Source organism: Oncorhynchus mykiss, chromosome 21 (assembly GCF_057628025.1).
Source record: "Oncorhynchus mykiss isolate SJ-2025 chromosome 21, ASM5762802v1, whole genome shotgun sequence".
In the NCBI taxonomy this organism is placed as follows: domain Eukaryota; kingdom Metazoa; phylum Chordata; class Actinopteri; order Salmoniformes; family Salmonidae; genus Oncorhynchus; species Oncorhynchus mykiss.
In genome coordinates this window covers 14,673,564-14,701,152 of record NC_143042.1, presented here as the reverse complement: position 1 = coordinate 14,701,152, position 27,589 = coordinate 14,673,564, and the positions used below count along the sequence as shown (strand labels likewise).

Below are 27,589 nucleotides of genomic sequence, written 5' to 3'. Positions count from 1 at the left end.
TACTTTTAATGTACGTAGCAGCACATGTTATGGTGTTTTATTATGTATAGGTATGTGCAAAGGGGTGCTTAACTCAAAGCAAAACAAAAGCTAGAATAACTGAACAGGCATGGTCGGTCGCACAACACAAAATACAAATTTACAGGAAAAAGTACAGCAAAAATAATGGATTCTACTTTTACACTTAATTTACAAAATATAATAAACTTTGTATAAAAACGTATATATATTCAATATCTATCTTCAATTGAAGATGTTTCCCATTTTTCTTTCTTAAAAAAAGAACAGTCCTCACTGTTAATATCTCCTCATATAATTTTTCAGCATTTTGTAGGCACAATGCATTATCCTTTTACATTCAAGCGTTGCACATTTGCAGTGTCCATCACTGAGAAAGTGTCCATTCACTGAGGTAGTATTTTTTGGGGGCCACCATCATAACGAAGAAAAACTCAAAGGAATGTCAGTTTGTTTGAACGCACATATTCAGCTATGTGCTCGACCTTGCTGACTAGTAGCAGTCCTGTTGAGATCATATGGTTGTTCATAGATATTATTGCCTCTCTTTTCCGATTCCGATTTAGAATTCTTTGACTGCACGCTGTTCTTGTCTTCCTCGCGTTCCGAGTCTTTGTCCAGGGCTGCGTAGGGATTCTCGTGTAGCATCATGCTGTTGTGCAGGGCCAGTGGCGGTGGTCCAAATCCGGGATAGAATTCCTGTTGAGGCCTCCAGGGGGCTTTCCCAAACGTTCCTGCGAGAGGGAAAGACGGAGGGAGATACAGGGTAAAGCCTGAGACATTCACATGTTGTGCTAGTTGTCAAGAAAATGAATATTCAATAAATCACTTACTAATTGAGTGAATTACATTTCTGAGTGTGCTTGACTTGACCCAAAAATGTGCTTGACTTGACCCAAATCCATACATAGAAATGTCCTCAGACATACCCATCCTCAGAAATACCCATCCTCAGACATACCCATCCTCAGACATACCCATGAAAGTATTGGAGGAGGAGAGCCTTGTCTCCCGAGGTCGGCCGTACTCGCTTCCATCTCCCTCGTCCATGGAGGGGGGGCCCTCGCCCTGTAGGTGGGGTGGCCCGTGGAAGCTGCTGCTGTTGGGCATCTGCATCAGCACACTGGGGCTCCCGTGGTCAAAGGGGTCCTGGAGGGCCCCGCCACATGGATAGTAGTCTCTCCTCTTGGAGCTGGTCAGGCTGCCACTGTAGGAGTCTATGCAGATGGGCCGCTGGTCCATAGCACAGCCTGTGCGGGGGTTACAGTGAGCCATGGGAAATCAGATCAGTATGACAGCAGCACATGATGATATTGTTTAATTTAGGGGAAAATACTTACTTATGCTACAATATTAAAAAAATATATATCTGTTGCACCAACCTGTGAAAGCCTCTGAGGGTTCTCCGGTGTACATGTTGCCTCTCCTGAGGAGAGAGCTGATGGGTCCTTGGTAATGGCAGAGCAGGGGATCTATGGCCGCCTCCATGTCCGCTTCACTTCCTGTGTCTAGCTGACACAGACCTGTACGAGTCACATGACACATTAGTAACGCATTGGTACTTGCCTCAAATTACGTAAACTATTCCAATATGTATTCAAGTGAAACAATACACATAGAAAAATGCTCAGAATACAGTTGACATAAAAAGTCCCCATGCATTTCCAATGAAAGAGCTCCTCTTCTACCATTCATGTCTTTAGGCTGCATGTAGAATCCACTCATGGAGGAAGCCATGAACTGGTGGTTGCCACTGCCACTCTCTGAGGGGATATAGCCGTCTTGTCTGTCGGCCAGCGTGCCCTGAGAGGACAGGTAGCTGGGGATGTCTGCAGGCAGGTTGGTCTCGTCTGCAGGGAAAACACCAGGGAGGGAAAAGTCTCAGAAATGTTTTCATAGAGAAATACAATAATTATAATAATCTGTTCACGGCAATGGTCTGTGTCTGATTCATTTCAAAGCATTCGTAAAAGGTGTGGTTTTAACAACATGCCAGCCAAAGTATGTGGAGCTGGAGCCCAAAACTCAAACTCCCCCAAAAATTTTATTTTCTGTTTGAAGGAGGAGGCAACATGGGCATGCAAGTACTGAACTCCTCAAAACCAATCCCGTGCTGACAAAATAAAATGACACCCTCTCTTCACCTGTGTTGGTGACGCTGCAGTCCTCGTTGCGCCGACGCGTATGGTAGATGATGACCACCCAGACCAGCGAGGTGCCCACCACGCAGCACACCACCGCGATGATGACGATGCCCACCGTGGTCCAGCCGTCCTCGTCGGAGCCTACGCCTCCCGAGGCGCCCACCCCCACGTCACAGTTGGGGTTGGGCAGTACGGCTAGGCGCACGTTGCCCCGCTGGGTGCCCAGCGTGTTGGACATCTCGCACGTGTACATCCCGGCATCGTCCTCCGCTGCGTCCACGATTATGAGCAGCTGGTTGCCGGCGGCAAAGAAGTGGCGCTCTGTGACCACAAGGGGGTTGTCGTCTTTGGTCCAGTTGAGCCTGGGGGAAGGGCTGCCACCGGCAATGCACTGGAGGACCGCAGTCTCCCCTTTGGCCACGGTGCGGTCCATGAGAGGGCGCAGGAAGGAGGGAGTTTCTGGAGGAGAATGGGGTAAGGGGGAGTGTTAGCTGCCTTACAGTCTCAAAACGCCTTATTTATATGTCGATTTGTGGGGGAAAACACTCATGGAATACCATAAAATAAAATTGATCTGTGTCAAAATGAAGCGGCGCCCACATATAAATGCAAAGTTCTTTGACAGCAGGTGAAAATAGAAATAATAATTCTCACCTAGCACAGTTAGCGTAGCGTTAGCTGATATGGCTCCGGCGGTGTTCTGGGCGGTGCAGCTGTACAACCCGATGTCCTCTGTCTTCACATCCACGATGAAGAACACATCGTCCTCAGGCATCACATGCATACGGCGCTCCCGGGCAGCGGGGAAGTCCGTGCCGCCGTCTTTCTGCCAGGCGATCTGCGGAGACGGGTGACCCACGGAGGCACACTCCAGTCTGGCCGTGGCACCGGCCCGGATGCTCAGGTCCATGGGCATCTTGGTGAAGGACGGAAGCACTGGAGGGACAAAAAGGGATGGACATTTTATTTGACATCTAACGGAAGCACCACTTCAAGACGAACATCAAAATCAGTACCAGTAGGTTATTTAACTTACTGTTGACAGTGAGCTTGGCCTTGGTGGAGTAGGAGGAACCAAAGTGGTTTGAGATGACACACTGGTACTTCCCCTCGCTGGTGAACTCTACACTGCGTAGCTGCAGTGTGGTGGTGTACTCTGTAACCTCTGTTTCACGGCCTTGGCCTCCCCCCTGGGCTCTGAGGTGTGCCTGGTTGTGGATTTCAGCGTCATTCAGGACCTCATTGTCCTTCTTCCAGGCAAAGGTCATGGGTGAGTCGCTGGAGCTGGCCGCCGAGCACACGAAGGTGACGTTGGCGCTTTTGATGGCCGACTGGGTCTCAGGTTGCACCGTGATCTGAGGTTTGGGGAAGTCGTCTGGTTGGAAGACAAGAGGGGAAAACATTAGTTTCCATTTGATGTGAATGGGGCTAAACTCAAATTGACATTCATTTTGAGGCTAACCAGTTTTTGTTTAAACCGTGATGGTCGACAAACAGCTTAAATATGGAAATTATACTATTTCATCCGCCAAGATTCAAACTACCTGACTGGAGAAATGTTGAAAGCTCAGAAGGCAAAGCACCTCAGCTCTAATAGTAGTCATTACTTAAAGAAACTGATCCCAGAAATTCCTCAACAATTATTTATTTTCTCCCTGCTCTCTCTGACTCCACCCGGCCAAGCTGTTAATTCACTGAGTTTCCACATGGTCCCATTACAATGCTGGCTCCATCAGAGTGTCCATGAGTTGAAGGAAAATATGGAACAATCTGGGTCAGTTCATAAAATGGAAAACCTGTCACGGCTAAATGGTTGTTTTTAACAAGGGCTACATTAAGAGGCTTGTGTGTGTGTGTGTGTGTGTGTGTGTGTGTGTGTGTGTGTGTGTGTGTGTGTGTTTGTGTGTGTGTGTGTGTGTGTGTGTGTGTGTGTGTGTGTGTGTGTGTGTGTGTGTGTGTGCGTATGTGTGCGTATGTGTGTGTGTGTCAGTCACACTCACCACACACAAAGTCCTCCTGTCTGACGGTGAACACGCTCTTGCCCTTCAGCATCAGGGGATGGGCACAGCTGGCGTTCACGTAGGGCAGGAAGGTCTGCTCCGCCACCCACAGAGGAAACCACTTGAGCTGGCAGTCACACAGCAGGCTGGATGTGTTCAGGTGCCTGGGGAGTGGGGGGGGGGGGGGTACTGCATTAGAGCCAGGAATCACAAGAGAGACCCAGCACAAAGATGATCCATAATACTTGAGCAATTTTATAGTCGTTCCATTTGAAGATAATCACTTTTATCAGTATAGGTGCTTTTGAAGTAATCGTCTATGGCGGATTCTTCCTTTCCTCAGTTAGTCCAGAACAGTGACTCTGGTCTAAAGGCATTGCAGAATATGAATACAGTGTGACTGAACCCAGAGATACTTACAGTTCCTCAAGCTTCTTCATCTGCACAAAGGCATTCCCTTGGACTGACATGATCGCATTGTTACTCAAATCTCTGAGGAGGGGAGGGAAGAATGGATGGATCAGAACCATGGGAATGCACACAGAAAGATGGCAGACTTTCCCCTCCGTCTAGGTCTATCTGGAGGAAGACTGCTAAAAACTTCAATAATCAGAGAGAGAGAGAGGGAAGAAAAGGTCTTGAGAACAATAGAAATCTGGGCAGCACCGTGCTTTGTTAATCAAGAGGGGCCCGACTTCAGCTCCTTTGAGCTCAGACACGACTGGGAAAAAAAGTTAATTACAATCAAATGCAGCTGTTTCACAGATAGAAAAACACACACAGATGTGCACATACACACACACACTTGTACACAGAAAGCTGCACACATGAGCACAAACACACAGGCGCTCACACATACACACACACACTCTTCTCGCCATGCCTAAGCAGTTAGTGATCAATAGTCTCCCCACATTTGGAGGTGGTGAATACCAGACAGCTCTGTTTTTCATCAAAGTATGGACAAGAAGCAGGGACAAGAAGCAGAGACAATAAGCAGAGACAATAAGGTTGTGTGGTTCTCACTAACAGGCGTTGTTTCTCATGGTTATGAATTCTCCCATATTTAGTTAACAGCTTTAGGACAGTTGAGACAGACGGACGAGGATATTGATTTGAAGGTCAACTCACAGGTGCTCCAGTGTGTCCAGACCAGAGAACGATTTCTTGGTCACCGAGCGGATTTGATTTCCTTGAAGGAACCTGAGAAAAGTATATTTGAGTTTTCATTCAAATAGAGTCATTTATTTTATGATAAGAAGCAAATACTTCCAGTTAAAATCTGTTCCCATGGTCCATTTTATAGTTTCTAATCTATCTTCTGAAAACCAAGAAGTTAGAAGACAACGCCAAGGTAAAGTCAAGCCTACTCACAGTTTCCTCAGTTTGTCCAGAGCAGAAAATGGTCCGTTCATATCTTCAATGGTCCAGGAGATTTCGTTGTTCTGCAGATCTCTATTTCCAGAGAAACAAAGACAAACCACGTTGTAAAAATCCACACCCAGAAAACAACTGCACTTATTATAGTCTTAGCAAACCTTGGAGCGGCTCTGCGTTTTGTCTGAAGGACGAGAAAGAAGTCAAAGTCTTTACATTTGTATTCAAAGTGGTCCCATCACTGGAGGATGTTTCCTGTTAACTTCAAGGTTTTTAACATTTTTGCGATGGTTTCTCCGTGTCTCGCAGCATAATACTGCTTCATATGCAATACAACGTGTTTAACAGGGAGGAACTCAAACCCACACGTTGGTGCTACTAGATTTAGTGAAAAATGATACATTTTTAGTAATGAGTTTAATGGCTGAGGAATTATTATTATTATTTTTTTTTCCCCATACAGAACAAGGACATGTAGAAAGAAAGAGGGTAGATGTCACCCCCCCACTTATCCCCCCCCCCCCCTCTTAAATGTTGATAATTTATTGTTCAGGGCGCTTCCCTCCTTTTCCAAAACAACAAGATTATTTTTTTTGCCGAAATGAGACTGTAAGAGATTAGTTGTTTTGGGGGGTTGGTTAATCCGTTTAGGGACTCAGACACTCCCAGGATTATCAGAAGCGGGTCTGGGTCTATTGAAGTCTCCAAAACTTCAGAGAGGATCCCAAAAATTCCACACCGATAACCATGCAAGCTAGAGCATAGGGCAAAGCAGTGGAGTAGTGTACCCTGCGCAGTCTGACATTTATCACACATAGGGGATGTATCAGGAAATATCCTATGCAGTTTAGTTTTGGAATAGTGTAATCTGTGTAATACCTTGAATTGTATGAGACGATGTCTGGAATTAATGGAGCATGTGTGGATATACTCCAAGCTCTCTTCCCAGTCTGCCACCAAAATGTCAGTCTCTAGTTCTTCCTCCCATTTTGCCTTAATGGCATCTGTAGAAGGTGTGCTAACAGATTGAAAAGCATCATATAGAAGCGATATCAGTTTGTCTGAGGTGGGGCATATTTTTATGCATCCGTCAAACATGGAAGGTTTAGCATTCCCAAATGTTGGGAGGTGTTTTCTAACATAGTCTCTAATTTGTAGGTATCTGAAAATATTACTTCTGGGAAGATTATACGTTTCCCTCAGCAACTCAAAGGAAGCAAAGGTCCCTTCTTTATATAAATCCCCTATGGTACATATCCCCAACTTCTCCATCGCTCAAAGGTGTTATCAAGGGTGATTCCTGGAGACAGGGAGCATGAATGACATTGGTCTAAGCTCAAAGTGGACTTTAATTTGCTTCCAGATTCGGACTGTGCTATCTATAATAGGATTGTTACAATAAAGTGACATTACCAGATTGACAGGCGACAGAATCACAGCTCCAATAGAGAAGGGGTGACACTCCTCACGCTCCATACTAAGCCAGCTGGATGACAGAAGTGCGTCATCCAGCAGAAACGTAACAACGCGGAGGTTAGCGGCCTAGTAATAAAATATACAATTTGGGAGAGACAATCCTCCTTCCATCTTGGATTTACAGAGGCGTTTTTTTACCTATCCTGTGTATTTTATAATCCCAGATTAATGGATTGATAATTGAGTCCAGTTGTTTGTGAAATAATTTAGGTATGAATAGTGGGATGTTCTGGTATAGGTAGGTAGATCAGTTGTGGGAGGAAGACCATTTTAATGGCATTAATTCTTCCAAGCAGAGAAATTGGGAGTTTGCCTTGAGTTTTTGCATCAGAGAGGGGAAATTCTCTTTAAATAGTAAGGAGTATTGTTTGGTAACTACAATTCCTAGGAAGGCACATTTTTCTGAAGACTTAACTGGGAGATGTTCTAGCCACGAGGTGTTTTGCAACTTTATCCTTCTTATGTATAACTGTAATGAACGCTTCATCCAAAGTAGATGGGATAGCTCCATCCTCATTGGCCTGAACCAACCAATTCTGGAAGTTAGAATATTCCTGGTTCAGGGCAGGGGTTAGGATCTGCTAGATGTATATAGAGTCTCATAAAACTGACATCATTGATGTCTTTGGGGGAAGAGAGTAATTCCCCAGATGCAGATTTAACTTTGTGAATCATTCGGTCACTCACATTTTTTCGAAGTTGTCTGGCGAGTAATTTGTGTGGTTTGTCACCAAACTCAAAATAATTTTGCTTGGCATAGAGAAAAGGTTTTGCTATTTTTGATGAGAGAATCTGATTATATTGCAATTTTAAATAAAACTTATGTTTCTCCATAGATGGATGGATAGCATTCTCCCTATCCAGTAAGTGAATTTGTCAGTGTTTTCCATAATAATGCTGGGGAAGTCTCTGTGTTGTCGTTGGTATCAAAGAAACATTTAATTTGGTCTTTAAGATGTTCACAGAATGTTGGTTCTGTGAGGAGCTGAGGATTCAACCTCCAGACCCTCTCGTTTGGTACAATGTCACCCAATCTCAGGGAGAAGGTGAGTGGACTGTGGTCCGAGATTATAATATCATGATACCTCACATTACAGGTATAGGGAAGTAGTTTAGCATCAACCAAAAAGTAGTCAATTTGAGTGTAAACATTGTGAACATGAGAGTAAAAGGAGTATTCCCTACCCGTAGGGTTAGCGATCCTCCATATATCAAATAAGTTCAATTTTTTTATGTAGGTATTCAAGAATTCGCTTGAATAGGAGGTAGGGGTTCGCCGGGTAGAGGATCTATCCAAATATTGGTCTAGCACACAGTTAAGGTCCCCTCCAATGACCAGGTTAGTATGGGAGATATCTGGAATCAGGGCAAGGACTCCTTTGAAAAAAAGAGGGGTTATCAATGTTTGGCCCATAGATATTTAGTAGAGTTACTGAAGTAGAGTGGATTTCTCCTATTACGATCACATAACGACCCTCTTTATCCGCAATAGTGGTTTTATGTAGAAAGGGAATTCCTTTCCGTACCAGAATCGCTGTGCCTCTCGTTTTGGCAGAGAAGTTAGAGTGATACACTTGCCCCACCAACCTACATTTAAGTCTGCTATGAGAGTTATTTTTCAGATGGGTTTCTTGCAAAAATATAATATCAGACGAGAGTGCTTTCAAGTGGGCTCGGACCTTGCCTCTCTTAATTGGTTCGTTTAAACCCTTGACATTCCAGGAAGTGAATGTAAGCCCCGCCCTCCTCTTGTTTGTCGTTCCTATGCATAACATGTAACTCAATAAAAAGGTAAGAAATCGCACCAAACCATCACGATCAGCATATGTAGCACCTACACCCGAGCAGTATCCAACCCACCCCTCCCCCATGCAAGCACCTTTACTTCCCACCCTGTTCCCCTAATTTCCCCAACACTCAACCCACATTTAACAGACATACACAAATAGGAGAGAAAAAAAGGAAAATAAAAATAATAAACACATTGTCTGGCCGATGCCAAAAAAGCACGGCGTGACCTCGAACAAGAGGTAAAACAAAAATAAAATCCCAACTATACGTTCACCTCTCACTATCCTATAACTTCTACTAACATATGAACTCAGGAGGCTCCCATGAATAAAGTGTTCAATTAGCATCTAATAAACCTAAACATAATAAGTTGCAACTTAAACATATTGCGCACTTAAGCGTCATCTTGGGTCAATCCCTGAGATAAGCAAGATATAGCATCACAAGATTATATTGCTAAGTAATGCCGGTCTAAACATAAACCATCTGCAACCGACATAGACAGCAGTACCTTTACATACTGTGGGTCAGAAGATCGGAACAAGGATTTTGCTAAATTAAACGTACCCCCCATCAAAAAATTAAAAAAAATAAGAAAAAGTATAGAAATACTTTTTTCCTTTTTAAGATTAAAAAAATATATATATGTTTTATATATATATATATATATATACACATGTACATACACATATTACACATATTCACATATACACACATACATATACACATCCATACACACCCACACAAAAAAATGCATATATAAAAATATATATTTAAAATATATATATATGTATATACACACGTATATACATCCATATGCACATATACACATACACACATACAAACAATCATACCCCCAGAATAACAATCTACACTAATTTAAAATATACACATACATAATTCTAAAATGCTAAGAGAAAATAATAATAAAGTACAGATAGTAATTATATGTACGCACACCTACACAGACACAAGAACTACAGAGGGCTGGTGGGAATCTAGTCGGGAGAGCGGCTCACGGCTAGACAAAGGCAGAACGGCACAAAACATAAACTTGCTAACCAGGTGTCTGCGTCTGCCCCTTCCCAGCCATCACCCCCAGTCCCCTGCAAGCAATAAATAAATGGTAATAAGAATAATGTAAGGATTGAAAAATAAATAACAAAACAAAACAAAAATGGGGGAATATAAGTATATCCATCCGAAGGTGTCAGTGATCAAACCTGGAAGGCCTCCCAAATATGCATCACTCTGAGTACAGCCGGGATGAAAGTGAACTTAACGTTAAATGAGAGCTCTGACCGCCATCCATTGGTCGGCTCAGCGTCTTACATGTTCGGTAGCCCTTGCTGAGCCCGTTTAATACGGTGTCACCCATTATGGTATAGTATGGATTTGAGTCCATGAGTAGACCCTAACACACAATGACAAGGCACTCTAACCTGTACAGGGGATAGACGTCTATTCCCAGATAAACTTCTCTGCGTCCAAAACCGAGGAGAGCCAAATCTTCTCACCGGAAGGCGGGGTAATTCTTAGTCTTGCAGGGAAGAGTAAGGCTGGGTGAAGATGGAGTTTGTAGAGTTTGGTCATGACATCTCTGTAGCCGGCGCGGTGCTTTGCCACATAGGGCTCATAATCCTCATAGACACGGAATGGATGCCCTTTATGTGACAGGTTGCCCCTCATTTGAGCTTCACGCAGGATAAGATCCTTGGTCTTGAAACTGTGACAACAGATGATTACTGGGCGAGGACGTTGGCCCTGTCCAGGCACTGGGACAAGGGAGCGATGTGCACGGTCCAGCTGGGGATCCGAAGCCAAAACATCCGATCCCATTGCATCCTTCAATTGCTTGGTGAAGAAGTCAGTGGGGTGAGAGCCCGCCTCCACCCCCTCTGCCAGACCAACAACGCAAAGGTTATTACGTCTGGATCGGCCCTCCAGGTCGACCACTTTCACAGAAAGCCTCTGCACACTATCCTGCAATGACGTGCATAGCTTCTCTAACTCGCCGATCCTACCAGCGTTGAATTCAGAAGCTTTCTCAAGGTCCACAATACTCTGGCCATGCGAAGCGACCGTTCGAATGATGCTCTCGATTTTGGTGTCCAGTTCAGCAATAGTAGTATTAAGATCCTCAGCTATAGCAACACGTAGCCCAAAGCCCGGGTAAGTTCTGTAAGTGTCACGTTGTTGCCTGTGCCTTCCGCCATGTCTGTCTCGTTGTTTAGTGGGGAGTAGGCCTCCGCTGTGGATTTATTGTACTTTGGTGGCTTATTACTCTGCATTTTCACATAGAAAGTTATAATCTTGTATAAGAAAGAAACGTTTGTTGTAAAAAAGTGCCATAAAGTAGGTTAAATTAGATTATTTCGCAAAAAAGTTGCAGGAGCCTCTCACACAGCCGTTCACTCCAACATGCTAGCTCTGCCCCGGGGAATTTAAAAAAAAAAACTAAATATCAAAGGGTTTTGAAAAATCTGAAATATCTTTCAAACTAACTGAATGTCATGTGCACACAGCAGTACATCATGTCTGTTAGAGATTTGCTGGACGTCTTCGCCCTTCCCCCACTCCTTCTCTCTCAAGTCTCTTTAAATACTTTCAAACAGCTAGTTTCCTCCTCTGCATGCCTGGTTACAAATGATTGGGGTTGAGGAGGGGTGGAGGGGGTAGAGGAGTGGGTTGTGGAGAGGGGCTGGGGGGTAAAGCCCTCTAAGCCACCCCAACTCCCCATCCACCTACCTACACACCTGCCCTCTGTTGACCTTTCACGCACAGTTAACATTTGGTTCCATTTAAGAGAGGGACAAGGGGCAATGTTATGGAGCCGGTCTGGAGATGGGGGATGGAGCGGTGGACTCAGTCTCACTCTGCTGGCTTGTTGAGGTTTTTATGCGTGTGGGGGGAGGGGGGGGGGGGGACCACAGGCAGTACGTTCAGCTATTTCACATACCGAAAACAAACAAGGCAGAATATTTCCACTCACGCCTCGATGAGTGTGGAGAGGGACAGGGAGCGAAATCCAAAAGGCAGGCAGCATCCGAGAAGTTAGCTAGCTGCTAATGTACTCTCATAGATGTGAGATAGAGCTTCTCTTATAGAACACAAAACAACGATAAAGTAGGCTGATGAGGCCTCCCGAGTGGAGTAGCAGTCTAAGGCGAGATGTCAATACAGACCCGGGTTTGATCCCAGGCTGTGTCGCAACCGGCCGCGGCCGGGAGACCCATGAGGCAGCGCACAATTGGCCCAGCGACGTGAAAGTTTGGTCGGCCAGGATGTCCTTGTCCCATTGCGCTCTAGCGACTCCTTGTGGTGGGCCAGGCACATGTATGCTGATTTCGGTTGCCAGCTGTACGGTGTTTCCTCCAACACATTGGTGCGGCTGGCTTAAGCGAGCAGTGTGTCAATGGCTCTCGACCTTCACCTCTCCCGAGTCCGTACGGGAGTTGCAGCAATGGGACAAGACTGTAACTACCAAAAGGGGTCAAATATATATTTTAAAAAGTGTAGACTGATGACTGTTATAACCATGTCACTGACGAGTTTAAATCAAGTTCATCCCTAAACTCTCATGAGCCTTGAGGCTTCTCAAACAACTTTAGGGGAAACTAAGAACCAGGATTAGTGATATTAACCATGGCTAATACACTCACTGCCAGTGGGACGTTGAAAATAAGTATTTAATGCTTCAGCACTATTATACAATAGAGCTGCCATCTCTGACAAGCAATTCAATGAAATGTAATTATTCAAACTTACAGCATCTGTAGGTGGGAGAGTCCTCGGAAGGCTCCGTCTGCGATGAAGCTCACACGGTTGTTCCCGATGTGGAGTTCGTCAAGCAGGCTGAGGCCCACAAAGCTGGACTCCTCCAGTCTTGTCAAGTGGTTGGACGAGATGTCCCTGTCGGGTGGAGAGAGAAGGAGCATCAGCATCACACAGTTCAAACCCCAAGGGCAAATGGAAAGGAGGGGGGGTAGAAATAAACAGTTGAGGTAGAGGATAAATTGGCCTCAGATCACTAGGAACGTGCACCAAATCTAGCCAGATAAGTCTGTGAATTACCAATAAGTACTTTGTAATAAGCATTAATAACCACTACTAAAACATATTATCTAATTATTATCAAGGCATATCCAGTAAAAAAAACTTTGGGTTATAGACTATTTTAAAAGTTTTGAAAGGTAGATTGTACCTCGCACCGCTGGTCTACTTTGTTTAACCGTATGCAGACAGTATAAAAAGTATTAACTTTGTACTAGAAATCCACAAACGCAAGCATCAGACGAAAAAACGAACAAACCAGGAAGAAGGCTATTTACCAAAGAGTGGGCGAAAAAGATCAGTCAACTGCCAATTTGGTTAACTCTCAGGTTCACTTGATAAGAGAAATGGGAAAAAAACAACAACTCCCCTTTCAGAAACCAACAAAACATGGCGGACTTAGGAATTGGCCAGTGCCATAAACAATGTTAACAACAAAGGAAACAATATGTCGCTGCAGACACTCTGGTTGTGAAATCCCCCCCTCCTTCTCCCCCCTTTCTCCCCTATAGACGTGATGAGGCATTAAAGGAAGGGGGCTATAGTGGCGGGGGTGAAGAGGGGGAGTAATACTTTGTCAGGAGACCTGCATTGGTGTTGGCACTGAGCACTAAGGGTGGAGGAAGAGAGGGGGGAGTGGAGAGTTGGAGACTGTGAGGAAGGTGGGCGAGAGCAAGGGAGAGAGAGAAAGAGAGAGGTGTTGGAAGTTCACAGTGTGAATAGGAGAGAAAGTGAGAGGGAAAAGGGAGGGAGAAGAAGAAAAATATGAAAAAAGGGTCACTCACAGCTCGCTGAGTTTCTGGCAGAACTCCCAGGCGTCAGGCCGGATCCGGCTGATGGCGTTGTGGCCCAGGTGGAGCTGCTGCAGAGTCAGCAGGCCGTACAGCCAGCCCTTACTCACCTCCGTCAGGTTGTTGTAGTCCAGCTGCCTGCAGGGACACACAGAGACATACAAACAGGGGTCAGTCATCAACATAGACATATAGACACACACAGACAGACAGAGATGAAGACGTATGTTAGCTTGGACTGATACCACACTGTATAGGCTATAGTCAACTATCGTTGTCTAGAAATACGGCTACAAATATGTATCAAAAGATGGTATGCAGACACTTGCACCCAGACACTTGCACCCATATGCTGTTAAATCCACCAATGTACACTAGTAAAAAAATACACACTTTCTTGCCACAGAGGACAGTTACTTACAGGACCTCCATGTTACTGAGGCCCCAGAAGGCTCCATCCATCAGGCGGCTGATACCGTTCCTCTGGATCTTCAGTGAGCGCAGCGCGTGCAGACCGTGGAACGTCAGGCCTTCCACCCTGCGCACCCGGTTCCTGTTCAGCTCCCTGCAGGTTGGACCACAACCAGACCGTAAGAGAACTGCAGCATCATTTATTCAGGGAAGGATGAAGAGTTCACTCAAGTCAAGAAGTGAGGCTGAAACGGAATCTAATTCATCCAAGAGAAGCCAAGAAGATGTCAATGACTGTTGGAAGAGTGGTCAAAGAGTGGTTGAATACGGCAAACACACTGTCAATGAGTGCAGTCACAATGTGTTTTCAGGAAGTTCACAGAGCAGTCAGAGAAACATCAAAGAGTAGCGAAAAGTCGTGGACTGTTACACAACCGTTCAAAGAGCGGTCATAGTATAGTTTGTGGTCAACCCCAACAGCGTTCAAAGAGCGGTCATAGTATAGTTTGTGGTCAACCCCAACAGCGCTCAAAGAGCGGTCATAGTATAGTTTGTGGTCAACCCCAACAGCGCTCAAAGAGCAATTGTCACTTACAGGTGCTGGAGGTTGGGGAGCTGGAAGATCTTGGCAGGGATGGTTGAGAGGCGGTTGCGGTTGAGCCTGAGGACCTGCAGAGTGCTGGACAGGTTGACAAAACAGCCCGTTTCCAGGGTGGAAATGCGATTGTTGTTCATGATACTAGAGGAGAAGAAAATACATAATGAGATATTGATCACATAATTAATTGCAAAGAGGAAAAATGACCAAACATTGTTGTACTTCCGCCAAAATTTTACTATTTGATCCAAACACTTGTCATGACGTTGGCTTTATGACAGTCATAAATACCTCTTCCCCCCTTTTTCCTCTCTCTACCCTACTGATGTTACATTTGCAAAACCCTTGGTTAACATAGAGATTCTGGGAACATCAGAAGGTGGGGGGAAAGTAACTATATTCTGGCTATATTCCGACCAATTGAACATATGCGGTGGTACTTAATGAATATGAGGTCAGTTCGGTTGTCATCTGAGACATTCTCATCAATGATAAGATGACATAAACTCTACAGTGGAAAGTCTACACATCAGAGTTATCGCATTCACATGGAATTGTTGTTCAATTTAAATGTTTGAATGTGAAATTATTCGTGTTGGGATGAAATGTGATTTTAGCTTCTATAATGTAAGATTTGGGTTTTCATATGATAGGGCTCTGCTCAATCAGTGGCCCGCCCCTGTGAAGGGACATGGGCTATAAAACTCTTCAAACACGCCCTCCTCTCCCTTCCTATATAAGCCCTTGACGACAACATAACCTCCTGTTCCGAGGACGTGAGGACGACGGTCCGATGTCAGAATGGTTCAGATAATAACTTCAGAACAAAGCCAACATTAGCATGAGCTTTGAATTTCGAATGGTATGAACTTTGAACTCTTATTCACTACAGAAGTGATACCTCCTAGCCGTTGAGTTAGCAACAGCCGCTGCAAATGAGGGTTAGGAAGGAACAAACAGAGTATCCCGTCTATCACACAACGACGTTACTACAACGTACCCAATTGACCACCAGAGACATTCTTCAAGGGACAAAGGACTCGGTTGGGCAACACGGCCTTCCATCTACCACCAACCTACCGAAGCGCAGCTCAGAGTAAATATTTATTGCATTTTCCTTTTCCAAATGGGCGGTAATTTCGAATGCATAAGATACTGTATTTACGATAGCACAGCTTCGCCCTTTGTTCCTCAGTCTTCCCGCTCTTTCACTAAACCCAGCCCCTTTTCTTTTGTGTAACAAGCTGTCATATCTGTTCCGCCCGCTAGGGACGTTCTCCTTTATGACGTAATTTGTAATCAAGTTATGATTTAAATATGTGTATGTGTAATTCTGTGTGATTAGTTAGGTATTTAGTAAATAATTAAACCCAATTTTGTATTGCTGATTCAACTTGTTAGCCAGGGTTCGTGCAGATAACTAAGAATTTACAACTTTCAGATGAGACTGAATTAAGATGACGATTAATATTGATTGCTATTGATGTAAAATATTTCTAGGTCTTTAAGAGTTTATTCGGAAGATAACAGCTCTATAAATATTATTTTGTGGTGCCCGACTCTCTAGTTAATTACATTTACATGATTAGCTCAATCAGGTAATATTAATTACGGAGAAATTATTTTATAGAATAGCATGTCATATCACTTAATCCGGCATAGCCAAAGACATGACACACTTATATAGTATTCTTGGACGGAGTTTAAGCATGTATTTTAGTTAAAAAGTCCAAACGGACGGACTCACAGGTTCTTGAGAGGCAGCGCAGGGAAGGAGTCAGCCTTGATATCCACTATGCTGTTATTGCTGAGGTCCAGGGTCTCCAGGCGTTGCAGGGGCCTCAGCTGCTCCAGAGAGATCTTTGTGATCCTGTTGTTTGCTCTGAAAACACAGATCGAACGGCTCCAATGAACGCTAGAAAATATGGTGTATTTTAACAACGCGGGTCACCAATCTAACGTTTCCAGACATACAAACACTCAGAGCAGTCAATTAGCAGGCGGTATTTAAAAATGACCAACCCTACCCCTGTTTTCCCATTATTATTATGTTAATATTATACATTTTTCCTAGAACATTGAGTCTCTCCCTGAACCATGAAAAATAACACAGTTCCCTGGTTGTCTAGGAAAGGGGGGAGGACGGGGCAATACTTGTGCTATCCAATGTCACTACTCATCTCAAAAGGTCAAAACAGCCGTTTGGTTTAGTGCTGTGTTATTTTGTTTATAAGGTAATTACTAACAAGGTATTTAAAAAAATAACCTGCCAATTACTTGGCTGATGAATACCATTCCCTCAGTGAAAGCATGCCTCAGCAGAGGCTGGCAATTTCCTGAGCTGCACGCCTCCTAAATTGCAGTGCAGGGACTGCTTAGTTATAAACAGTGTCTGTACAGAGCTGTCTTTGTGTATGGGCCTCGACGGGTAGAGAAAGGGAGAGCGAGGGAAAGGGAGAGTGAGGGAAAAGAGTAGGAATTCCCTCTAATACACCAGACTGCAGGCCCCATTTCAGTATTAATTGCAAGGCTAACATAACAACCCCCCCCCCCCCCCCCCCAAAAAAAAAATGATAACTTGCATTAACGCATCAGTTCTTAAATGTATCTTCTTTATGATACATGTTTTTTGTGCATTTTCCTTATACTGACCAAAGTGAATGTTAGCTTTTCCCTATACTGTGCATGCATGCAATGCACACGTCAACATACAGCCCTTTGGAGAAATGGATGAACATTGACATGGCTGAGAAGTACTGGTTTATCTGAACACTAGTACCCTTCAAGAAGCTGCCAATAAGAAAACGACAATGAAACGGACACACTGAACCAGCACTAGTCGAGAGCCAGACACAAAGTCTCAAACTGGCTCAGCTCTGCTGTACGCCTGGCCAAAGCGAGACTAAAAAAGCACTGAAGATACAATCAAGCGAGAAATTGAGCACAGTGGCAACATAGCTTCTCAGTCCATCATGAAGCCTCAGAAAGTGGGATCTGTGACTTGGACGGAGCAGTCATTTTCCACACATTTCCCTAAATCTGCCAGCCATCCATACCTCTCTTATGACTAGGCTCCCCACGTTGAGACAGAGACACCCCTTGGCAGCCTTACCACCAAAACATACAGAGGAAAACAGACGAGTGTGTCTGTCAGTCAGTCCAACCTGGAACAAAGGCAGTACCAGGAGGATATATGGATAGAGGCCCAGGGAGGAGAGGCTGATGGGGTTTCTGGGGCACGTAGGGGTAGAACCTGCCACAGCACGTCCCTCTGCCTAGCCTCCGTCAAGGCCAAGACTCAAAGCTTGGTTCTATGCCAACCGACTGTAAGAGTGTGGGGCTGAGGGTGGGGGTAGAGGGTAGGTTCTGGGAGGCTGAAACCCAATTCCCCTTTTTTCATTTTAAACACTCAGTCACTGCCTAAAAAAAATGATTTCATTTTTTTATTTTTATAATAACACAATTTAGGCAACAGCCACAGGCTGAGCTAGGTGCAGTGCAGCACACTACCCGCAGTAGAAAGGGTACAAGACAGCCTTTTGTGTGCAGATTTGCAAAGGACTTTCCACGCACCACGGCCTCTGTGGTCCCAAACAAAAGGGGCACACACCCCCTGGGCCTGGGTTTACATGTTCCCCTGACTGGTCGCTGAGAGAAGAGGAGAAGACGGGCTGCGAGAAAAAAAATAAAGAACCTGTATTTCCAGTTTTGTGGCGCCCCGGACTTCAATATATTTTGAGGGGAGGGGGCAGTTGGAAAGCAACTGTCAACGCTGGCTGCTCAGTCCATGTTCCTCTACAAAAGACGGACTGACCCTGGGGCCTGTCAGCTGGAAGGAGGTGTGATGTGGTGGTGATGATGATGATGATGAGTCCCTGGTCTTTGTACCCCAACCCCCTCTCCATTCCCCACACAGTAAACATCTGGCCAGCTGTGGAGCATCACCCTGAAGCCTAGACTCCACCACCAGACAACTCATATATGAACAAACCTTTTTAGCTTGAGTGCAAATGGGCCAGATACATCAAGGGTTCCGTTTAGCTGCATGTGATGCTAACCCTCAGCTAAGTTGTGGAGAATGAGCAGCCCCTCCATCGGAGAAGCCCCAAATACAACATGGTGTCTGTCCCAAGCTGATGTTGTTAATGCTTACTCTCTGACACACTTCCCACTTGAACCCAGTGTGCTGTTACAAACGAGCCTCTCGTATGGCTTTGAAAACTTGACATGACCCATATGGAGTATAATAGTCCACAAAAAAAGTAATGTCATGGGAAGTACAAAGAAAGGGAAAGGAGGATACCTAGTCAGTTATACAACTGAATGCCTTCAACTGAAATGTGTCTGAATCAGAGACCGCACAAGTCAACGCCTTTTATAACCCTCATGGGGACCCCTATTTTGAAGGATGTGGTCAAGACCATCTGGCAAAACATGGACTACACACAGCAGAGGCCAGCCCTCTCCAGATAGACAGAGAGATAGGCTAGGTGAGGACCTACAGGAACTGTAATGGCTTCACTTGCTTGAATCTCAGAGACCACTGAGCAATTAATTGAACCCTGTTGTATTAACCTGTAAGTACAACATACTACAGAATCTCAACACCCAGCCAACTCTAACTTTAAACATTGTGGCAGATGAGGACTGTGATATCAACTGAGACTGTGCAGTTGAGGCTTGCAGGGATAGACGTGAAGGAGAACTTGGCTACGGTCCATTCAACAAAACAGTTTCTCTCCATCTTTCTCTACTCCCCTACATCTGCCCAGAGATCTAATGAGAGCTTTTGAAAGGCCAACCTAAACGCTGTGTACCGGAGAGTTCCATGTGCTTATCTGTTGATCTCCACCCGTCGGGCCAACTCCACGGACAAACAAGCGGGGCATTGTCCATTTAGACGGCACACACTTCAAATTTGTTTAACCAATTTTCTCACAAATAAGGTTACTGTGTTAATAGTTTCAAGACCTGCCTGTCATTCTTGTTTGGGTCTCTTCAGGTTCTCATTTTAACACACATTGTACACACACATCTCATTTTAACACACATTCAAATGTACGACCAGGTGAATTTAAAGCATCTATCAAACTGTGCTTTGTTTATTCATGAACTTAAGCAGGTAGCACATGCATGTCTCCCAACTTAAGGAAACTCCAAGCCTTTGGGTATAGTAGACAACTTAATAACTATTTGAATAGAAGGCGGTGTACCATACATTATTGGTAAGCTGATCCTAGATCAGCTGAAATGTGCTGCCAGACTCATTAAGTGTACTCTAAGGAATTTTATTGATATCAGTAAAAAAAAAAAGCAAACATTCAAAAAATAAGACCACACAGCAGCACATCTCAATTTGATTTACACTTGTGTCTAATTTGGCTGTTTTCGAGCAAATCTACTCCATATTTTTGGACTGAGTTGCCGTCACACTCTGAATTTGTTTATCTGAAGAAATATGACCTACATAAACAAGACCACAGTGTGAGACGATTATAGACAGGTGACGCTGCAACAGAAATGTTCCTTTTTGAATTAAAATGATCAAAAAATCCACATAAATTATAGCTAAACAGCAGAAGCAGCTGTCAAACTGATACACACATGCACAAACAAGTTACACCAAAGGCAGCAACACTCTACTTTTTAATAACGCAATGACATTGAATCAACAACGGAGGCTTCCTAATCCTGAACCCCCCTTTTTTTCTCTATTTAGTACAGTCTGATTTTTCCCTTCCATTCGCACATACTGGAGATTTTCTTCCCTTTCCTTCATTACTCTAGCCTGGGAGGGGAGTAAGGGGTGAAAAAGCCCCGGGGTATCGAATGCCACTTATTCAAACAGCCAGGCAGACATAGCGGCAGCTCTCGTCAACTTCCTTGACCCCACAGCCCAGAGTAAAAACAAACGGCAATAACCCTGCAGCTGGTAGTAATTGAGTCGTGATCATCTTAATTAATTGAACAATTTCCCAGGAATTTATGGTAGGGGTTGGGGGCTTAAACCAGATTGCTGTGAAACCACCTCTCGTTGAGTTTGGTGGGCTCTACAAATTATCTGGTGATTCCAGGGCTGATTAGGTATTTGGAGAAGACGGTTTGACGCAATCTCTGTGTATGGAAAAGGTTGGAACTGGTTGGAAGTTGGAACTGGAAAGAGCTTCATATTCTGCTTCTCTACCAATTTATTCTTTCTTATAAAGTGTTAGTTCTGTGGGTAACTAAGCTGACAGATATACCTGGATGTCTTGCTTACAAAGCTTTTGGCAACAAACATTGTAACTTTGTAACTCAATACTGCAATAACCTCAAATCTACTAAACCAGTGTTTCCCAACCCTGGTCCTCAAGTACCTCCAACAGTACACATTTGTATTGTAACCCTGGACAAACACACCTGATTCAACTGGTCAACTAATCATCAAGCCCTCAATTAGCAAGAATCAGGTGTGTTTGTACAGGGCTGCAACAGAAATGTGTACTGTTGGGGGGTACTCGAGGATCAGGGTTTGGAAACACTGTATGAAACCAACATTATAACTCTTTCTCTCATCGTTCAACCATGTTTCCCTTCAGGTAGACGTTGTGTATTATGTATCAGTTATAGCACTGTAGTTGATGCGGTCCTACTGCAACCTGACAATGTACAGGAACAAAGTTGTGATGATGTGTTAACTGTGTTATTAGCCATTTGGGTCAGATGCTAACGCAGCAGCCCTGCTTCTCATTACAGGCGCCAGTCTGAAAAATAAGTCATCTGATGGCTTCTCAAAACTCGGTTCTTTTTCCAATAGGAAATACCACACACATATTCTCCATCAATGATGCCAATACTAGCAACAAAAAGAAAGAGTGGGGAGAGGGATTTTGTATTTAAATCCCCCCCTCAGAGATTTTAGTTGCCAAGTAGACACTAAGCAATGCAACTGGCAATACTATGCACGCACCCACAGACACAAATGAACACACGTTGTGGTAAGAAAGTATGAAATGACCATTCCCAAATGCACATTGAGGATGACAACTAGGCTGGCTGACATACTTTGGAACATTCAACGGTGAAATCTATTGGAATTGTTCTCCTATTCATACATGATATGTTTCAATAAGCAACAGCAACCAAATATGCATCTTGAGTGGAGAATTGAGAGTAGAGGGGAATACTATTGTACAACTCCTAAAACCTCTGAATGTTGTCTGACGGATAATGTTTACAAGTTAAAAAATTCATCAGACCTACTGGAAATCAAACATACCCTGGTGTATACTGTATTTTGTTTTAGTTCCAGGTAATACCGCCAGCCACATCTGTGGCCTATAGGCTATACACCTAAAAGTCTGAAGACAAATTGACTAATAGCCGACTTCTGAATCCCCTTTGGCTGTTGGCTTCTTTCTCTGGTGTTACTGCTTGTCAAGTTCAGGCTTGATGAGCAATATGCCTCTTCTAGTTTTTGAGATGGATGCATTCTTGTGGGGGAGAAATGTCCTATCCGTTGATTTTGTGAGACATTGTGCCGGGGGAAAAGTTTGAAATCAATGCTTTGAAACCTCTGACACTGATGGGTCTATTTGTCTTTGAAAACACATGAAAGCCCCACATTGCTCCATCATGTTCTGGGGCCATCCTACTAGGAGTGTATACAAACACTCAACCTCCAGATGGATGAAATACCACACTATTCATACAGACTATCTATAACGGAAATGAGATGGACAGACAGAAAACTCTATTCTTACAGATCCTGGATCAGCACTTATGGAAACACTGGAACCACCTCTGGCGATTCCATTTTTAACGATGACATTCATTTTCAGACATGTGACTGACTTGTCTCAAACTGGCTGCCATGCCTGGGACAACCCAGTCTGGGAACCAACTCAGCCAAAAGGGGTTCCACCAAGGAGGGAGGAGCAGGGCTTAGCAGCTCTACACTGTTAACTAGTACTGACAACTCTGATGGGTGGGTTGGTGGGGGGAGGGTTGTTTCAAAAGTAATACTTACAGAATGAGAGTGGTGATGTTTGCCGCATGAGGGCCCAAATCAGGTACCGTCTCAAATTCATTGTTGTTTAGCTTTCTGTAAACACACAGGCACAAAGGTTGTTTGTCACATGTGGTGTGGAGGGAGAGTGTTTGTGACTGACGTTGTTTACTCTAGGAAGTACAGAACACAGAGTATACTTACATCTCACTTAGGTACCGCAGTTTCCTAAACACAGTGCTGTCGAGCGACTGCAATTTATTATGGCTCAGGTCCCTGTGAAGAAAGACGTTTGTTAGAGGAAAGTTGCACAACATGGAGGGCCGTTCACTTCACAACCAATCATATACTGGCCTTTCTGTTTTTAAACAGGAGACATAACTTGTCTGAGTGAGCCTAGCCTATACAGCTCCAACTGAAGTAATGTCGGAAAGCAACTGAGTCATTTTCAAAACAAACCACTGTATGCAAAAAAGTAAAGCTAACCAGCTTTAGGCCTAGTTTTGGCATAGCAGCCTTTTTTTTTAAACATTGAGAGAAAATCCAGCCAGACAAGCTCATGGATCCAATCCGCTCTTGAATCACCGAGCCAAAACAGACAACCAGCTAAGTTACGGAAGGGAGAGATTCAATTTTTTTTCTCCATTTTTAAGAGGGGGTGGAAAACATGCCTAGAGAAGCCTGCCTGTCCCAGAGTGTTATAAAGCTGTGGAGTTATTGACGCTGCTGTGCACGATCAACATTGTGGTGCCAGACCCCTTTTTTTGGATTGCCCCCCATCTGGAATCCATCAACTGGAGCTGAGAGGAGGGAGGGAAAAAAACGAACAACTGGTAATCTATTCACAATGCCGGGAAAGCGAGTTTCTAAGCCATTTTCTAGATCTGGCTCTGGTTTTATTCTTCAGCAAATAGTTTCTTCAACTCTTCAACAAGAGTTTTACTTCTCTCTCTGAAACTTTTTTCCCTTCCCAACACGCAGCTGTATGTTTTTGTTCCACTAATCGGGCCATATGGGAGAAGTGGAGAGGTGTAGTATCAAAAATGGCCAGATAAGCCCTGAGGGTTTCTGACACTTACACTTCCTTCAAAAATCCAGGTCCAGAAGTGGACCAGATTAAATCACTACAGCTATATAGGCCTTGGCCTGTGTCTATTAGACTTGAAAATGTGCGCCACACATTTATCCGTGTCTGACGAGTGAATGAAACCAAGTTATCCATCCTCTTAGTAATGAGATAAGATAGACCTGCTGGTTCTTTGATGTGGTTATAAAGCACTTGGACTAATACAGATTCACAAGGGAAAATAGGTCATTGACTTCCAAACTGATAAAAGGCATACCCTTTCCCACCAGCTAAAGCTCTCACATTATAATCCAGAGCGCTTTCTCTCCTTATCTCTGAAGTGCCATAACATAAGGGCTTGATATCACACTTTAACTTGGATTTTTTTCAGTAGACACTGAAGCCCGTCTCGCTCATGTAAATCTGTGAAAACGTAAAGTTATTTTATAATGCCAAGTTATTCTAATAGTTAATCACGTCTGCTTTTAGTGAGGTGAGAACTGGCTGTGGATGGAATTGCCTGGTAATACAGCAATGTTGAGTGAGTCTCCTGAGAGTGCTTACCTCCTCAAATGCATATTATGCTACATTCCTATAAACCCTAAAAAACTTGGGAAAATTAAAACGTGTCTACATTTGAATTGTAAAACCTGTGCTCACTCACTGAGAAATCTGAAGCTCAAACTAAATGCTTCTCCCTCCCACATTCACTCCCTCCCTCCATCCATCCCTCCTTCCCTCGCTTTCGCTCTCTTTCAGAGAGTTTGTACGAACTAATCCAACAGTGGCTCCGTAATCAGTACCATCGGTGGCTCTGGAGATGCTAATTCAGCAGAAATAATGGGGTGCTGGAAAACAAAGGGCCGGGCAGTTTAAGATGTGCTGGAGAGACACTCGTAAATTAGCATGCCGGAGTGCAAAGAATTTTCCCCCCATGTGGAACTTTTTTCTCTCCCTTTTTGGTCAGTTACGAGGCTGTGCCTGTGTTTTCTGGCAACGTAAAATTTCCAGAGCAGGCAGCACACATTTTGTAAATGCCAAACAAACATTCTAACAGGGGACTAACTAGCCTAGCTGTGTTGTCAAATATGAACTAGAAAAAAACACAAGCTAGTAGTGAGGATATATCAACATGTCTGAATGGAAGCCAGGCAGGCAGACCTATGAACATCTGCTTATTAATACATGTTAAACAACTATTTGAGGCATTACCATGGGAGATTGGCCTGGAGTGCCTATGACTTCATTTGACATGATGTGTTTATTGTCTTAATAGCCCTGGGGCCTGAAGAACTTCTGAGCTCACATAATATGGAAAGGCCCAATGATGGTATCACCTCATAAACAAAAGGAAAACAATTGTCATTCAGCAGTTGGTCTCATCTAGGGCCTAGTGTAATGGACATCTGTATTCTGCATTAGCTCCTTATCATGATGTCACCTGATATTTACATGCTGAAAAAACAGTTGACCAACCTCTTCAGGTTCAACAAGTTGTCAAAATGAATTGTAATCAATTGTTTATGATGGCTTTTTATTCTCTTCGTTCATGGAAATTGTGATAGCTCCAAAATCCCAAAAGCCTGTTGAAAGTTCTCCATGAACTATATAATGTTGGCAAATTATTGTACCTCACTGCACTAACAACAAACTCAAAAGCAAACAGTACTACCAACTCACTAGCCTACTGATGTTGGCATGTCTTGTTGGGCCTAATGGGTGATTGGAAAAATCCTAATAAAAAAAAACTCCATGCCGTAGGTAGTCCAACTAATGATTCACTAGTGTAGAACGACTGATAATGGGACATTGATGTACAAAGGTCATCAGTGTTATATATTTTTCTAAAACAGCCTGCTTTATTATTTACAAGACTGAGCTTCCCTCTTGTTCCTAAGGAGTATGGCTCACATATCCTATAGGTTTTCACATGGAATAATTGTAGGCAGTGTGACATTGCAAGAAATACGTTTGATTTAAATTACAGTGTAGTTCGAGTGCAAAATCCCTATTTCCTTGATGTTTACAGTATTTTTCTATATCTGAAATAACACCAAATGCTGCTAAGGAATGGTAAACAATGGGGTAAAGTGACCCAATATATCACTACATCTTTCAGAATTCGAAATTACCATAAATAAATATAAAGAAAACAATAACATAATTCTAAATGTGACAAACACGACGTTTATTCAGTAAATATCTTTATGGCTCAGTTGGTAGAACATGGCGCTTGCAACGCCGGGATTGTGGGTTCGAGTCCCACAGGGGGGCAGCAAGGGAAAAAGTACAAAAATGTATGAAATCGCTCTGGATTACAGCGTCTGCTGAATTACAAAAAAACGAAACGCTTGCACCTTGGAAAATGGAGTGGCCTGTCATTGCGAAATACTTTCTAAACAGCAAACCAGTCTTTGGGAATAAAAAGTAAGGATTTAGGACTGATTTCCCTTTCTTGTCGATGTGAAGGGAAATAAACTTTGCTTTCAAACGGTTTCATTATCTTCGAATCGTCAGTAAGCAACAACGTAACAAAGTTGGCAACAATGTAACAAATCACGTAATTCTCTGCATATATGTAATTTATCTATTCGAGTATTCCATTCATACACTTGTTGTAACTATGTTAAAACCTGTATCTATCAAATTACTCATTTCAAACATAGGTGTGAAAAGTAATTAAGATAGCTGTTCGTATATATGGGTAGTGAAGATAAAATGGCAAGTCAACAAAAGCTTTCTAAATTGACTTACAATTGTACGGTCCATTCGGGAAGATTTTCAGGAATTCCACGCCTTTTCAACCGACTGCAGTCCAACAGGTCTCCAAAACATGTGCATGGAGACGGACACGTCCTTGTGTTTTCATCATATCCAAGTATAAGTTCTATTCGGAAAAACAGTAAGAAAACGACCGCATACATCACAGCGTTGAGAGGCTGCATAGATGCGGACATTTTAGCCACACTGAAGTCCTACCCAAGTTTTAGAGAAAAGCGCGAGAAAATACAATGTAGTAAAAGTTACAACCCAAGGACAATGTTGTCCGGTTTAGTCCTTAAATCCAATTCCTCGACCGTATTCCTTTGACACTACGAACATGTAAAATATTTTTACGGGACCTAAACTTCTCCATACCTCTGTAAAAGTTTTTGCCTGTACTAGCATACTTTTTGCTTTGCCCTCGCAGCAGCCACTACTTCCAAGGCTCCCAACAGCCTGCCCCTCTATTGGTTGTTGGAGTGATGCGCACCGGGAGGGGAGTGTAGATAGTAGGCCTATCTTTTAATTTAACCTTTATTTTACTAGGCAAGTCCGTTAAGAACAGATTCTTATTTACAATGACGGCCTACCGGGGAACTGTGGGCAAGAACGACAGATTTGTACCTTGTCATTTCGGGGATTCGATCCAGCAACCACCTTACAACTGTTCCAGTTGAATTTTATTCCAATTTTACACAACTTTGTTTACACCATAATGTTGATGACACAAACAGACTGCTTATTGTTTAATGGAGACATTTCACAGAAATATTTGCTCATGTGTATCAAAGACAGTCTTACCACAGATAAAACTAAGGTTTTTGAGAACGCATGGCCAAAGGTCATTTGTTTTTATGACTTATTACTGGTTGTAAATTCCCGAAAGCTTAACAATGTGTAATCTCTGATAAATGATTACATTAGCAAGATGAAGGATACTTTCCCCTCTCTTTGCTTATTACCATGTGAAATACAACAGGTGTAAAACAGTACAGTGAAATTCTCACCTTGAGAGCTCTTTCCAACAATGATAATAATATAGATAATAGAAAATAGAACATAAAATAAAAGTAAGAATAAAAACCACACAAGAACTACTATGAGAATTTAAGAA

General features: G+C 43.4%; 1 protein-coding gene across 1 annotated transcript; it reads right to left on the bottom strand.

Annotated features, from left to right (window-relative positions):
* On the bottom strand, nt 1–27,055 carry LOC110500082 (leucine-rich repeats and immunoglobulin-like domains protein 3). Its single transcript, XM_036957362.2, has 19 exons — nt 26,467–27,055; nt 22,851–22,922; nt 22,668–22,742; nt 16,407–16,541; nt 14,657–14,800; nt 14,072–14,215; nt 13,645–13,788; nt 12,575–12,718; nt 5,537–5,617; nt 5,294–5,365; nt 4,583–4,654; nt 4,163–4,326; nt 3,199–3,537; nt 2,817–3,098; nt 2,163–2,621; nt 1,707–1,868; nt 1,401–1,541; nt 996–1,268; nt 1–752 (listed from the first exon to the last, which is right to left on the bottom strand). The coding sequence occupies exons 1-19, from the start codon at nt 26,667–26,669 to the stop codon at nt 487–489; spliced, it is 3,372 nt and encodes a 1,123-aa protein (XP_036813257.2). The 5' UTR covers nt 26,670–27,055; the 3' UTR covers nt 1–486.
* Nucleotides 27,056–27,589: the final 534 nt, after the last annotated feature.